At 44.3% G+C, this 15,000-nt stretch overlaps 1 protein-coding gene across 1 annotated transcript in view; it reads right to left on the reverse strand.

Moving 5' to 3' along the window:
* Positions 1-15,000, reverse strand: part of si:ch211-132f19.7 (adenylate cyclase type 8) — a 37,844-nt gene that overhangs the window by 7,052 nt on the left and 15,792 nt on the right. Inside the window, exons 4-12 of the mRNA XM_064955550.1 lie at positions 11,522-11,767; positions 7,363-7,591; positions 7,042-7,191; positions 6,473-6,603; positions 6,082-6,193; positions 5,742-5,869; positions 4,244-4,643; positions 3,609-3,797; positions 229-340 (exon numbers count right to left, since the gene is read on the reverse strand). Of these exons, the coding sequence (XP_064811622.1) occupies positions 229-340; positions 3,609-3,797; positions 4,244-4,643; positions 5,742-5,869; positions 6,082-6,193; positions 6,473-6,603; positions 7,042-7,191; positions 7,363-7,591; positions 11,522-11,767 (1,697 nt within the window). The remainder of the gene's footprint in view (positions 1-228; positions 341-3,608; positions 3,798-4,243; positions 4,644-5,741; positions 5,870-6,081; positions 6,194-6,472; positions 6,604-7,041; positions 7,192-7,362; positions 7,592-11,521; positions 11,768-15,000) is intronic.

Here is a 15,000-nt window from a genome sequence, read left to right on the forward strand (position 1 = left end):
GAGGGAAACATGGAGGAGGAGGAGAGGATCAGACGATGAAGAGAGAGAGAAACAGGGAGGAGGAAGAGAGGATCAGACAATGAAGAGAGGGAAACAGGGAGGAGGAGGAGGAGGAGGAGAGGATCAGATGAAGAAGAGAGAGAGAGAAGCATGTGAGTGGTAGAGAAAGATCACTCTAAAGATCTCCAATAAATTAAGTAAAATAAAATATCATACTTGTAATTAAATAAAGAACCAACCTTGCGGCAGGGACGAGGGTCTGTGCACCCATGAGGCAGAGGAGCATGATGAAGGAGCAGACCAGGTTTGACTTGAACATCTCATCACGCATCTGGGAAAACTGACAAGAGAGAAACATCCCTCAATCATACCACCCATCAACCCATCCACCCACCTCCCCATCCATCCATCCACCCACCCACCCACCTCCCCACCCATCCATTCATCATTAAATCAACATGATTGAGTGATATACATCGGCAAGAAAAAGTATGTGAGCCCTTTGTAATTACCTGGATTTATGCATAAATTGGTCATCAAATCTGATCTAGATCTGACAAAATGATTATAGTTTTCTTGTCTATATTGAATACATCATTGAAACGTAGGTTGGAAAAAGTATGTGAACCCCTAGACTAATGACTTCTCCAAAAGCTAATTGGAATCAGTAGTCAGTTAACCCAGAGTCCAATCAATGAGATGAGATTGGAGATGTTGGATAGAGCTCCCTGCCCTATAAAAAAACACTCACACAGTCTGAGTTTGCTATTCACAAGAAGCATTGCCTGATGTGAACCGTGCCTCAAACAAAAGAGATCTCAGAAGACCTACGATTAAGAATTGTTGACATGCATAACGCTGGAAAGGATTACAAATGTATCTCTAAAAGCCTTGATGTTCATCAGTCCATGGTAAGACGAATTGTCTATAAATGGAGAAAGTTCAGCGCAGTTGCTACTCTCCCTAGAAGTGGCAGGGTAGCCTAGTGTATGGGAGCGTTGGACTAGTAACCTGAAGTTTGCAAGTTCAAATCCCCAGCTGACAAGGTACAAATATGTCATTCTGCCCCTGAACAGGCAGTTAAACCACTGTTCCTAGGCCGTCATTGAAAATACAAATCTGTTCTATAACTGACTTGGCAAGTTAAATAAAGGTAAAATATAAAAAGGAGTGGCCATCCTGCAAAAATGACTGCAAGAGCACAGTGCAGAATGCTCAATGAGGTTAAGAAGAATCGTAGCTGAAGACTTACAGAAATCTCTGGAACATGCTAACATCTCTGTTGACAAATCTACAATACGTAAAACACTAAACAAGAATGGTGTTCATGGGAGGACATCATGGAAGAAGCCACTGCTGTCCAAAAAAAACATTGCTGCACGTCTGAAGTTTACAAAAGTGCAACTGGATGTTCCAAAATGTTCTGTGGACAGATGAAAATACAGTTGAGTCGTTTGGAAGGAACACACAAGAGTGGTTCACACCAGACATCCCAAGAATATTGCTGAACTGAAACAGTTTTGTAAAGATGAATGGTCCATAATTCCTCCTGACCGTTGTGCAGGTCTGATCTGCAACTACAGGAAACGTTTGGTTGAGGTTATTGCTGTTACTAAATCCAAGGGTTCACATACTTTTCCCACCCTGCACTGTGAATGTTTACACGGTATGTTCAATAAAGACATGAAAGTGTATAATTGTTTGTGTGTTATTAGTTTAAGCAGACTGTGTTTGTCTATTGTTGTGACCTAAATGAAAATCATATTAAATTTTATGACCAATTTATGCAGAAATCCAGGTATTTCCAAAGGGTTCACATATTTTTTCTTGCCACTGTAGCCTACATATCAAGTAATCAACTGTGTGTGTTTGAGTGTGTGTGGCCCTTAACTTGTCCTCTGTGTGTGGTTCTGTTGCGGGCCCCTACCTTGTCCTCTGTGTGTGGTTCTGTTGCGGACCCCTACCTTGTCCTCTGTGTGTGTTTCTGTTGCGGGCCCCTACTTTGTCCTCTGTGTGTGGTTCTGTTGCGGGCCCCTACCTTGTCCTCTGTGTGTGGTTCTGTTGCGGGCCCCTACCTTGTCCTCTTTGTCCTCTGTCCTCTGTGTGGTTCTGTTGTCCTCTGTGTGTGGTTTTGTTGCGGACCCCTACCTTGTCCTCTGTGTGTGTTGTTCCCCCTTTAAAAGTTGGGTCATACTGCAGCACACCTTGTGGAATGCCGCAGAATATTTGGGCAAGTTATTTAATTGTCAGCCATTGTTGCCATTAACGCTAGTTAGTGCTAGTTTGACCACACCCTTCTCAAACTAGCACTAACTAGCGTTAATCTTTGAGAAGCATTTTGTTTCTAACTTCAATATGCTTTTTAAATAAATAAGACCTACACCACTTTAAGACCTACAGCACATTACTCAACACTGACTCTCTGCCAATAATTACATTTAGAGGATTGGAGGATTCTAAATTAATATCTAAGGGGTATTTTCCATCAGGATCTGAGAGAATATCTGAGAATATCTAAGGGGCTTTTATATAATTTTATATATTTCTAAATTAATTTATAATAATAAATCGCTTTGTTTAAAAAAATATATATATTTTGGAGATTTCGTTTTCATTTAACCAAGAGTGAGTGAGAAAAAGATCATTCTTGAACATGGGGTGAGACATTCTCACTAATTAAAAAAAAAAAAAGCTAGTTTGTTATTTAGAATTATACATTTCTGTTTTTAAAGGGAGATAAACCAAAAGCCACCTCATGGGTCTCCGGCACAGGTATCGAACCAGCATCTGTAGCTTGCACTGCGACGCAGTGTCTTAGACCACTGCGCCACTCAGGCGCTGTACAACATGACCTGGTCGGGAGTAGGCTATAGGACTAAAGTAAGAGCAAAATAATCATACAAATTCCACACCCTAAATGCGGTCTAAGTTTCTCTTAGAATAAAAACCTTAGTGGAACAACAGCTTAAGTAAATAATACTGAAGTCCTGCACAATTATCAGTCCTATTTCGTTTAATGTCGCCCATTAAATGTCAGTTAGAGACACAGTAGCGCCTTGGGACCCAAAAGCAATAATCAGGTCTCTAACTCCCCCTTGTGGTGGTCTGGAGCAATGAAGTGGTGACGCAGGGTACCGTACTAAACCACAAATGACCTCTAAGTCCCGCAGCATAATCGCAAAACTCTTAGTGGAGCTGTACCTTGTCCTCTGTATGTGCTTCCGTTGTGGGCCCCTACCTTGTCCTCTGTATGTGCTTCCGTTGTGGGCCCCTACCTTGTCCTCTGTATGTGCTCCCGTTGTGGGCCCCTACCTTGTCCTCTGTATGTGCTTCCCGTTGTGGGCCCCTACCTTGTCCTCTGTATGTGCTTCCGTTGTGGGCCCCTACCTTGTCCTCTGTATGTGCTTCCGTTGTGGGCCCCTACCTTGTCCTCTGTATGTCCCCGTTGTGGGCCCCTACCTTGTCCTCTGTATGTGCTTCCGTTGTGGGCCCCTACCTTGTCCTCTGTATGTGCTTCCCGTTGTGGGCCCCTACCTTGTCCTCTGTATGTGCTCCCGTTGTGGGCCCCTACCTTGTCCTCTGTATGTGCTCCCGTTGTGGGCCCCTACCTTGCCCTCGATGTGTGTGTCCTTGAACTCCTGTGTGAAGGTGGTGATGTGTTCCTGTCTCATGCGTTCGCTACTCCGGACTTCGATGGCCCGGCGGATCCTCTTGTTGACTTCACGCGTCCCCGTCCGCTGAGCCGCCAGCTGGTTAGGTAACTGGGCCAGAGAGCCGTTGCTGAAGGTCGCCAGGATCTGGTCAGGGGTGAGAGGTTAGGGGTCAAAGGTTAGGTAGAGGCCAGACAAAGAGGATCTATAACTGACAATAGACTCTCTAACAATAAGAATAAATGTCAGCAAAGGTGGAAGGCAGGCGGGAAAATTCTAGCCAATGAGCATTCAGGCACAAAATCGCCTTTCTCAAAGTTGCCAGGATGCCACCTGCTCCCACGTACAGTATATCAGTACAGTCGTCATAACCTAAGAATTATAAAACTTCCATTTGATCAAATAAGCCTCACATAATTAGCAATTCGAGTATATGTTGACCAAATTCGACACTCTCTCAATGTTCTCCATTCCAACAATCCCCAATTCAAACTTCTTAGCTCTTAATTTTCACACTGACAGATTTTGAGTCGCACTCTTCCTCTCTGAGGTAGAGGGTAAAGGTTAGGAGGCAGGGGTTAGAGGTCACCTACACAGTTCATTCCGATTATGTTTCCAAACGGCAGCTCAGTACTCCAGCCAGCATTAAGGGTGTCATCTCGACTGGGCCGGCAAGCCTTCTTGGCAGGAGCCTCCTCCATGGGCGTGTGGCGAATCAGGAACGTGTCGATTTTGTGTTTCCGTAGAAACTCGTTCCTCTCGTGGCCACGCCCCTCTTCCGTCTCGTAGACCCCGCCCAGACAGTCCAGCGTTGCCCGGGAGATGTGGATGCGGCCCGGTACCCCTCCTACCTCCAGCATGTTAGCGATGTCCACATCCCAGGACCATACGTCAAACTGCCACTTCTGCAGCCCCAGCACCCCGCACAGCACTGAGCCAGAGTGGACACCGATACGCATGTCCACCTCATGTTTCAGCTCCCGTCGCACGTACCTACAGGTCAGCAAGGAGAGGCAGACTGTCGAGAAACACAATCTACCAGGAACATACAATAGTATAACAATATTCATCATTTACAGATTAAAGTTGGGGTGAAAAGTTGTGATCATGACTAGTGTGTGTGTGTGTGTGTGGTTGTGTGTGTGATTGTGGTTTTGTGTGTGTGTTTGTGGGTGTGTGTGTGTGTGTGTGTATACAGTACATAGTTGGTTGTGTGTGTGTGTGGTTGTGTGTGTGATTGTGGTTTTGTGTGTGGTTGTGTGTGTTTGTGTGTATACATAGTTGGTTGTGTGTGTGTGTGGTTGTGTGTGTGATTGTGGTTTTGTGTGTGGTTGTGTGTGTTTGTGTGTATACATAGTTGTTTGTGTATGTGTGTGTGGTTGTGTGTGTTTGTGTGGTTGTGTGTGTGATTGTGGTTTTGTGTGTGGTTGTGTGTGTTTGTGTGTATACATAGTTGGTTGTGTGTGTGTGTGATTGTGGTTTTGTGTGTGTGTGTTTGTGGGTGTGTGTGTGTGTGTGTATACAGTACATAGTTGGTTGTGTGTGTGTGTGTGGTTGTGTGTGGTTGTGTGTATACATAGTTGGTTGTTTGTATACATAGTTGGTTGTGTGTGTTTGTGTGTATATATAGTTGGTTGTGTGTGTTTGTGTGTGGTTGTGTGTGTCTGTGTGTGTACATAGTTGGTTGTGTGTGTGTGTGTGTGTGGTTGTGTGTGTCTGTGTGTGTACATAGTTGGTTGTGTGTGTGTGTGTGTGTGTGTGTGTGTGTGTGTGTGTGTGTGTGTGTGTGTGTGTGTGTGTGTGTGTGTGTGTGTGTGTGTGTGTGTGTGTGTGTGTGTGTGTGTGGTTGTGTGTGTCTGTGTGTGTACATAGTTGGTTGTGTGTGTGTGTGTGTCTGTACATAGTTGGTTGTGTGGTTGTGTGTGTGTGTACATAGTTGGTTGTGTGTGTGTGTGTGTGTGTGTGTGGTTGTGTGTGTGTGTGTGTGTGTCTGTACATAGTTGGTTGTGTGTGTGTGTGTGTGTGTGTGTGTGTGTGTGTGTGTGTACATAGTTGGTTGTGTGTGTGTGTGTGTGTGGTTGTGTGTAGTACTTTATAGTGCTGATCATGGAGAGGCCCATCTCCACACAGCAGCGAGCGTGAGCTGTCTCTGGCTCTGGCACTCCTGACACACAGTAGTAACAGTCCCCAAGAATCTTGATGCGCATGCAGTGGTGCTCCTACACACACACACACACACACACACACACACACACACACACACACACACACACACACACACACACACACACACACACACACACACACACACACACACACACACACACACACACACACACACACACACACACACACACACACACACAAATGAAACATACTCTGATTGAATTTCATGAATTCCCTACTGAGTAGCAGGACCGTACGGTCTCACCTCAGCCAGGCGGTCGAAGCGTCCAAACAGCTCATTGAGCGTCCGGACCAATTCCTGAGCCGACAGGACCATGGAAAGAGACGTGAAGCCTTTTATATCAGCAAAGAGAATACTGCAGAGAAAGAGAGAAATATATTACACAGGGCAGACACAACACAGACTCGGTCTAGTACTGGAATGACAACAGATTTCAATGGAGACTGATTTTCAGTCCAGGACTTGAAAACCAGCTTCCTGGCCCTGGGTCAAGCCTGTGTGTGTGTGTGTGTGTGTGTGTGTGTGTGTGTGTGTGTGTGTGTGTGTGTGTGTGTGTGTGTGTGTACTGTTGGTGTGTGTGTACTGTTGGTGTGTGTGTGTGTGTGTGTGTGTGTGTGTGTGTGTGTGTGTTTACCTGACGTTTTTGTACTGGTGAATATAAATCTTGTGGAACTGCTGTGACATCAGGTCATCATCCATGTTGGACATGTCAGCGATCATCTCCAAGGCAACGAACCGCGGAATGATGGAGTTCACCAAGCGCTCCTGAGGAGGACAGGTACCGTGTGACTCTCTCAACAGGTGTAGAAACTAACAGTGAAATGCTAACTAACGGGCCCTTTCCCAACAATCAGTCAATCACCCTGTGATGTTGTTTGTCTGTCTGTCAGTCACACGGTCTCCACCTGTCACCTTTCTCCACCTGTCTCTACCTGTCTCCACCTGTATCTACCTGTAGTCACCTGTCTCTACCTGTCACCTGTCTCTACCTGTCTCTACCTGTCACCTGTCTCTACCTGTCTCCACCTGTCTCTACCTGTCTCTACCTGTCTCCACCTGTATCTACCTGTAGTCACCTGTCTCTACCTGTCACCTGTCTCTACCTGTCTCCACCTGTCTCTACCTGTCTCCACCTGTCTCCACCTGTCTCCACCTGTCTCCACCTGTCTCCACCTGTCTCCACCTGTCTCCACCTGTCTCTACCTGTCTCTGGTTCTCCCTCTCCAGGCGTACTCGTCCCTCAATGCAGCGTCTTGTCTCCAGGAAGGCCTGTCTCTGTGTGTGGTCTGACAGGTAGTGGATGAACAACCCTGCTGTGTTCATACCCAGGTACAACAAGCCCTTCGCCAGAACCTACACACAGACACACACACGGTTAGTACACACTAAACACACCTGACAAAACACATACACCCACACCCACACACACACACAAAGGAGGAGGAGTAAGAGGGAAATGAGGAAGACGAGGAGGAGGAGAAGCATGAAAGAGAGTCCGGAAGGGAGTCTAAGTAGACCTCTGACCTTTCTGTAGAGCGCGGTGTCGTCGTAGTGGTGAACAGTTTCCACCAGGAGGTGCAGCGTGGCGGTGAGCAGGCCGGTGGAGAGGGACCAGAGCAAGGGGAGGGGCAGGAGGGTGTAGGTGGAGAACAGCGTGAAGAGGACGTACCAGGCCTGGTCCTTCTCCAAACCCCCCACAACACCACCCAACACCTGCACTGTCTGGGACAACCAGCTGGCTAGAGCCATGTACCTAGGACCATATACGGTTGAAGTCAGAAGTTAACATACACTTAGGTTGGAGTAATTAAAACTTGTTTTTTCAACAACTCAACACGTCTTGTTAACAAACTACAGTTTTGGCAGGTCGGTTAGGACATCTACTTTGTGCATGACACAAGTCATTTTTCCAACAATTGTTTACAGACAGATTATTTCACTTATAATTTACTGTATCACAATTCCAGTGGGTTAGAAGTTTATATACACTAAGTTGACTGTGCCTTTAAACAGCTTGGAAAATTCCAGAAAATGATGTCATGCTTTAGAAGCTTCTGATAGGCTAATTGATAATTTGCAGGTGTACCTGTGGATGTATTTCAAGTCCTACCTTCAAACTCAGTGTCTCTTTGCTTGACATCATGGGAAAATAAAAATAAATCAGCCAAGACCTCAGAAAACAAGTTGTAGACCCCCACAAGTCTGGTTCATCCTTGGGAGCAATTTCCAAACGCCTGAAGGTACCACGTTCATCTGTACAAACAATAGTACGCAAGTATAAACACCATGGAACCACGCAGCCGTCATACCGCTCAGGAAGGAGACGCGTTGTGTCTCCTAGAGATGAACGTACTTTGGTGTGAAAAGTGCAAGTCAACCCCAGAACAACAGCAAAGGACCTTCTGAAGATGCTGGAGAAAACAGGTACAAAAGTATCTATACCCACAGTAAAACAAGTCTTATATCGACAACCTGAAAGGCCGCTCAGCAAGGAAAAACCCACTGCTCCAAAACCGCCATAAAAAAGCCAGACCACGGTACAAACATCGTACTTTTTGGAAAAATGTGCTCTGGTCTGATGAAACAAAAATACAACAGTTTTGCCATAATGACCATCGTTATGTTTGGAGGAAAAAGGGGGAGGGTTGCAAGCCGAAGAACACCATCCCAACCATGAAGCACGGGGGTGGCAGCATCATGTTGTGGGAGTGCTTTGCTGCAGGAGGGACTGGTGCACTTCACAAAATACATGGCATCATGAGGGAGGAAAATTATGTGGATATATTGAAGCAACATCTCAAGATCAGTCTGGAAGTTAAAGCTTGGTTGCAAATGGGTCTTACAAATGGACAATAACCCCAAGCATACTTCCAAAGTTGTGGTGGCAAAATGGCTTAAGGACAACAAAGTCAAGGTATTGGAGTGGCCATCACAAATCCTATAGAAAATGTGTGGGCAGAGCTGAAAAAACATGTGTGAGCAAGGAGGCCTACAAACCTGACTCAGTTACACCAGCTCTGTCAGGAGGAATGGGCCAAAATTCACCCAACTTATTGTGGGAAGCTTGTGGAAGGCCACCTGAAACGTTTGACCCAAGATAAACAATTTAAAGGCAATGCCACCAAATACTAATTGAGTGTATGTAAACTTCTGACCCACTGGGGATGTGATGAAGGAAATAAAAGCTGAAATAAAGCACTCTCTACTACTATTCTGACATTTAACATTCTAAAAATAAAAGTGGTGATCCTAACTGACCTAAGACAGGGAATATTACTAGAATTAAATGTCAGGAATTGTGAAAAACTGAGATTAAATGTATTCGGCTAAGGTGTGTGTAAACTTCCAAATAAGAATAAAAGAGAGCCACACACTCTAGGAGCTCAGATGCAAAAATTGATTTTCCAATGTTTTGACAGCCAAGCTGTCTTCATCAGGGTGTGATCACAAACACTGCAGGATGACTTGTTTATGTAGTGTCAAAAGACACAGGTGTCTTCCAACTTCAACTGTATGTGTTTAACAATACAGCACCTTGCAAAAGTATTCACCCTCCTTGGCGTTTTTTCCACTTTGTTCCATTACAACCTGTAATTTAAATAGATTTTTATTTTATTTATTTATTTATTTTTATTTGGATTTACACAAAATAGTCCAAATCAAATCAAATCAAAATCAAAATCAAATTTATTTATATAGCCCTTCGTACATCAGCTGATATCTCAAAGTGCTGTACAGAAACCCAGTCTAAAACCCCAAACAGCAAGCAATGCAGGTGTAGAAGCACTGTGGTTAGGAAAAACTCCCTAGAATCGCCAAAACCTAGGAAGAAACCTAGAGAAGAACCAGGCTATGTGGGGTGGCCAGTCCTCTTCTGGCTGTGCCGGGAAGAGATTATAACAGAACATGGCCAAGATGTTCAAATGTTCATAAATGACCAGCATGGTCGAATAATAATAAGGCAGAACAGTTGAAACTGGAGCAGCAGCACGGCCAGGTGGACTGGGGACAGCAAGGAATCATCATGTCAGGTAGTCCTGGGGCATGGTCCTAGGGCTCAGGTCCTCCGAGAGAGAGAAAGAAAGTCCAAACTGGTGCAACCAATTACCTTCAGATGCCACATAATTGGTTAAATAAAGTCCACCTGTGTACAATCTTAAGTGTCACACAATCTGTCACATGATCTCAGTATATATACACCTGTTCTGAAAGGCCCCAGAGTCTGCAACACCACTAAACAAGGCACCACCAAGCAAGCGGCACTATGAGGACCAATGAGCTTTCCAAACAGGTCAGGGACAAAGTTGTGGAGAAGTACAGATCAGGGTTGGGCTATAAAAAAATATCTGAAACATTGAACATCCCACAATGCACCCTTCAATCCATTATAAAAAAATGGAAAGAATATAGCACCACAACAAACCTGCCAAGAGAGGACTGCCCACCAAAACTCACGGACCAGGCAAGGAGGGCATTAATCAGAGAGGCAACAAAGAGACCAAAGATAACCCTGAAGGAGCTGCAAAGCTCCACAACGGAGATTAGAGTATGTGTCCATGGGATCAGTTTAAGCCGTAAAATCCACAGAGCTGGGCTTTATGGAAGAGTGTCCTAAAAAAAGCCATTGCTTAAAGTGTTCGCCAAAAGGCATGTGGGGGACTCCCCAAACATATGGAAGAAGGTACTCTGGTCAGATGATATGAAAAATGTTATTTTTGGCCATCAATGAAAACGCTATGTCTGGCGCAAACCCAACACCTCACATCACCCCGAAAACACCATCCCCACAGTGAAGTACACATCATGCTGTGGAACCCATCAAACTTGAAGGAATTGGAGCAAATACAGGGTTTTGCCTGTTTCAGTCTTCCAGAGATGGGCAGAAATCCCTCATACTGATAAAGGAGTGGTTTAAGGGGAAACTTTAAATGTCTTGGAATGGCCTGTCAAAGCAAGATTATAGAATCTGTGGTATGACTTAAAGATTGCTGTACCCCCCAAAACTTGAAGGAGTTTGAGCTTTTGCAAGATGGGCAGAAATCTCAGTGGCTAGATGTGCCAAGATTATAGCAACCCCAAGAGACTTGCAGTTCTACAAAGTATTGACTTTGGGGAAGGGGGAGGTGGTGAATAGTTTTGCACTTTCAAGTTCAGTTTTTTTTTGTCTTATTTGTTGTTTGTTTCACAAGAAAAAATATTTAGCATCTTCAAAGTGGTAGGCATGTTGTGTAAATCAAACGATACAAACCCCCCCAAAATCCATTTTAATTCCAGGTTATAAGGCAACAAAATAGGATAAAATGCCAAGGTGGTTGAAAACTTTCGCAAGCCACTGTACATACGTACGTACATACATACACACATACATACATGAACACAAAGCATGGTTGCAAAATCTAACTTTCCCAACATTCAAAAGAGATCCCAACACTCATATATTTAGAGAGTAGGGACATTGAGCTTTAAATGATGCATTTATATGACACTACAACATTCTATGGCAGCCATGTTGGCTCCTCATTAACATGACACTACAACATTCTATGGCAGCCATGTTGGCTCCTCATTAGCATAACATGGAATATTTAAACAATGCTATGTAACTGAATGTCTGGAATTGGAACAATATAAAAATCGGGGTCCCGATGCTCGAGTAGATGACCATCCTAAAGACCTGTCTCACCTCAACCACTCTGGCGATGACATCATTCCCTTAGAACAGAGCACCAGCACGCAGAGTCCAGCCCCCAGAGCGATGAACAGGCCGACCAGCCAACCATTGGCTGTGTCCAGGCTCTGAGGCCCCGCCCATAGGGTCAGACCCAGGATGTGTAGTTTGGTGATGATGTCGATAACATTAGTGAAAACCAGAGAGGTTATCCTCTGGCTTGATGCATGCTGCTGGTACAACTTCTCCAGGTCGGGAGACCTACACACACACACACATACACACACACACACACACAGACAGACAGACAGACAGACAGACAGACAGACAGACAGACAGACAGACACAGACAAACACACACACACACACATCAAACAAATCATCAAACAATCGAATCCACTGGCTCTGATGCTCGTCAGATTTGGCTGGGCTTCTAAACTATCACAGATTACAAACTACAAATGGTAGTTTCACAGACTACAAAGGGAAATCCAGTCCAGTGACGCCAGCCTACCAGACGAGTTAAATACCTTCTATACTCGATTAGAAGCTAGCAACACTGAACAATGCATGAGAGCAACAGCTGTTCCGGACGGCTGTGTGAGTAAGGCTATAACGTAACAATATGTGTTAAAAGTAATGTGGTCTGAATACTTTCCGAATGTACTGTACATACCTACCTCACACTCCTGCACATAGAATCGGTACTAGTACACTGCGTATATAGCCATCTCATTGTGTATCTTTTCCTTGTGTTATTTTTTCTATTTGTTGTGACAAGGGCCCACGAGGAGGCCATGCGTGATGGGGGTGATTTACACGTTAAAACAGGAACCAGGGTCACCCGTCCCGACCTTGAGTGTGTTACAAGAGCCACTGGAATGTTCTTCATTATATGAAGGGGCCATAAAGGCCACCAGAGACCAAAGCTCATCTGTTCACCCCCATTCGTTAAAGACCCTGAGTGCCCCCTGGGAAGAGAACGAGACAAAATGCAGAGTCAAAAACATCTCTGCGTGAACAAAGAGATAAAAGGGAGCCAACAGACAGAACAACAACAACGTTTCTTATTACATGTATTATTATTCTCTTTACAGGAAAAATAATAATCTGTGAACACTTCTGAGGAAATTCAGGTTTATCTCATATGAACATTAAATCAACATGACGTTCCCAATGTCACATTGTCCAGCCATGCCGTTTTCTGTGAGTCTCCCTATAAGTTAGAGGACTTTCACATCAGGAATTAGATGGAAGAGAATCAAAGGAGTTAAAATTCCACTAGACGAGGTCATGCCCATTGGATGAATCTCCTTGGAAACGCAGTTTAAAACTCAGCCGAGAGACAGACAGAGAGGAAATCCGGTCTAAGTTGGGTCCCCAACTACACAGACAAATGGAAAATGTAATCGACTTGGGAGGAGAAAGAGATTTGTCTAGCAGGAGGCAGAGAGGAGAGTAGGCATGACTAAGAGTTGTCAATCTTGGACTGAAACAGAACTTTAGGAAATGGCCACTGAACTCAGAGAGATACATCTGACGAGGAATTAAGAAAAGTGGGCCAGCCGCTTTGCTGAAGAATCAATGGCCCACGAGACTGGGGTCTTGGACAACTTTATACCGTGTGCTGCAACACATAGCTGACTGCACCAATAGACGGTAACAACACGGGTTGAAGGGGGGGAGAGAGAGAGAGAGAAACACACAGAGAGAGAGAAACATATATACAGTGCCTTGTGAAAGTATTCGGCCCCCTTGAACATTGCGACCTTTTGCCACATTTCAGGCTTCAAACATAAAGATATAAAACTGTATTTTTTTGTGAAGAATCAACAACAAGTGGGACACAATCATGAAGTGGAACGACATTTATTGGATATTTCAAACTTTTTTAACAAATCAAAAACTGAAAAATTGGGCGTGCAAAATTATTCAGCCCCTTAACTTTCAGTGCAGCAAACTCTCTCCAGAAGTTCAGTGAGGATCTCTGAATGATCCAATGTTGACCTAAATGACTAATGATGATAAATACAATCCACCTGTGTGTAATCAAGTCTCCGTATAAATGCACCTGCACTGTGATAGTCTCAGAGGTCCATTAAAAGCGCAGAGAGCATCATGAAGAACAAGGAACACAACAGGCAGGTCCGAGATACTGTTGTGAAGAAGTTTAAAGCCGGATTTGGATGCAAATGATTTCCCAAGCTTTAAACATCCCAAGGAGCACTGTGCAAGCGATAATATTGAAATGGAAGGAGTATCAGACCACTGCAAATCTACCAAGACCTGGCCGTCCCTCTAAACCTTCAGCTCATACAAGGAGAAAACTGATCAGAGATGCAGCCAAGAGGCCCATGATCACTCTGGATGAACTGCAGAGATCTACAGCTGAGGTGGGAGACTCTGTCCATAGGACAACAATCAGTCGTATATTGCACAAATCTGGCCTTTATGGAAGAGTGGCAGGAAGAAAGCCATTTCTTAAAGCTATCCATAAAAAGTGTTGTTTATAGTTTGCCACAAGCCACCTGGGAGACACACCAAACATGTGGAAGAAGGTGCTCTGGTCAGATGAAACCAAAATTGAACTTTTTGGCAACAATGCAAAACGTTATGTTTGGCGTAAAAGCAACACAGCTCATCACCCTGAACACACCATACCCACTGTCAAACATGGTGGTGGCAGCATCATGGTTTGGGCCTGCTTTTCTTCAGCAGGGACAGGGAAGATGGTTAAAATTGATGGGAAGATGGATGGAGCCAAATACAGGACCATTCTGGAAGAAAACCTGATGGAGTCTGCAAAAGACCTGAGACTGGGACGGAGATTTGTCTTCCAACAAGACAATGATCCAAAACATAAAGCAAAATCTACAATGGAATGGTTAAAAAATAAACATATCCAGGTGTTAGAATGGCCAAGTCAAAGTCCAAACTGAATCCAATCGAGAATCTGTGGAAAGAACTGAAAACTGCTGTTCACAAATGCTCTCCATCCAACCTCACTGAGCTCGAGCTGTTTTGCAAGGAGGAATGGGAAATAATTTCAGTCTCTCGATGTGCAAAACTGATAGAGACATACCCCAAGCGACTTACAGCTGTAATTGCAGCAAAAGGTGGCGCTACAAAGTATTAACTTAAGGGGGCTGAATAATTTTGCACGCACAATTTTTCAGTTTTTGATTTTTAAAAATGTTTGAAATATCCAATAAATGTCGTTCCACTTCATGATTGTGTCCCACTTGTTGTTGATTCTTCACAAAAAAATACAGTTTTATATCTTTATGTTTGAAGCCTGAAATGTGGCAAAAGGTCGCAAAGTTCAAGGGGGCCGAATACTTTCGCAAGGCACTGTATATAGAGAGAGAGAGACACAGAGACAGCGAGAGAGAGAGCGAGAGAGAGAGAGAGAAGGCCCAAAAATGCCTGTGGTGTTGATGGTATCCTCAATGAAATGATCAAATATACAGACAACAAATTCCAATGGCTATACT

This window comes from Oncorhynchus masou, chromosome 32, assembly GCF_036934945.1.
Source record: "Oncorhynchus masou masou isolate Uvic2021 chromosome 32, UVic_Omas_1.1, whole genome shotgun sequence".
In the NCBI taxonomy this organism is placed as follows: domain Eukaryota; kingdom Metazoa; phylum Chordata; class Actinopteri; order Salmoniformes; family Salmonidae; genus Oncorhynchus; species Oncorhynchus masou.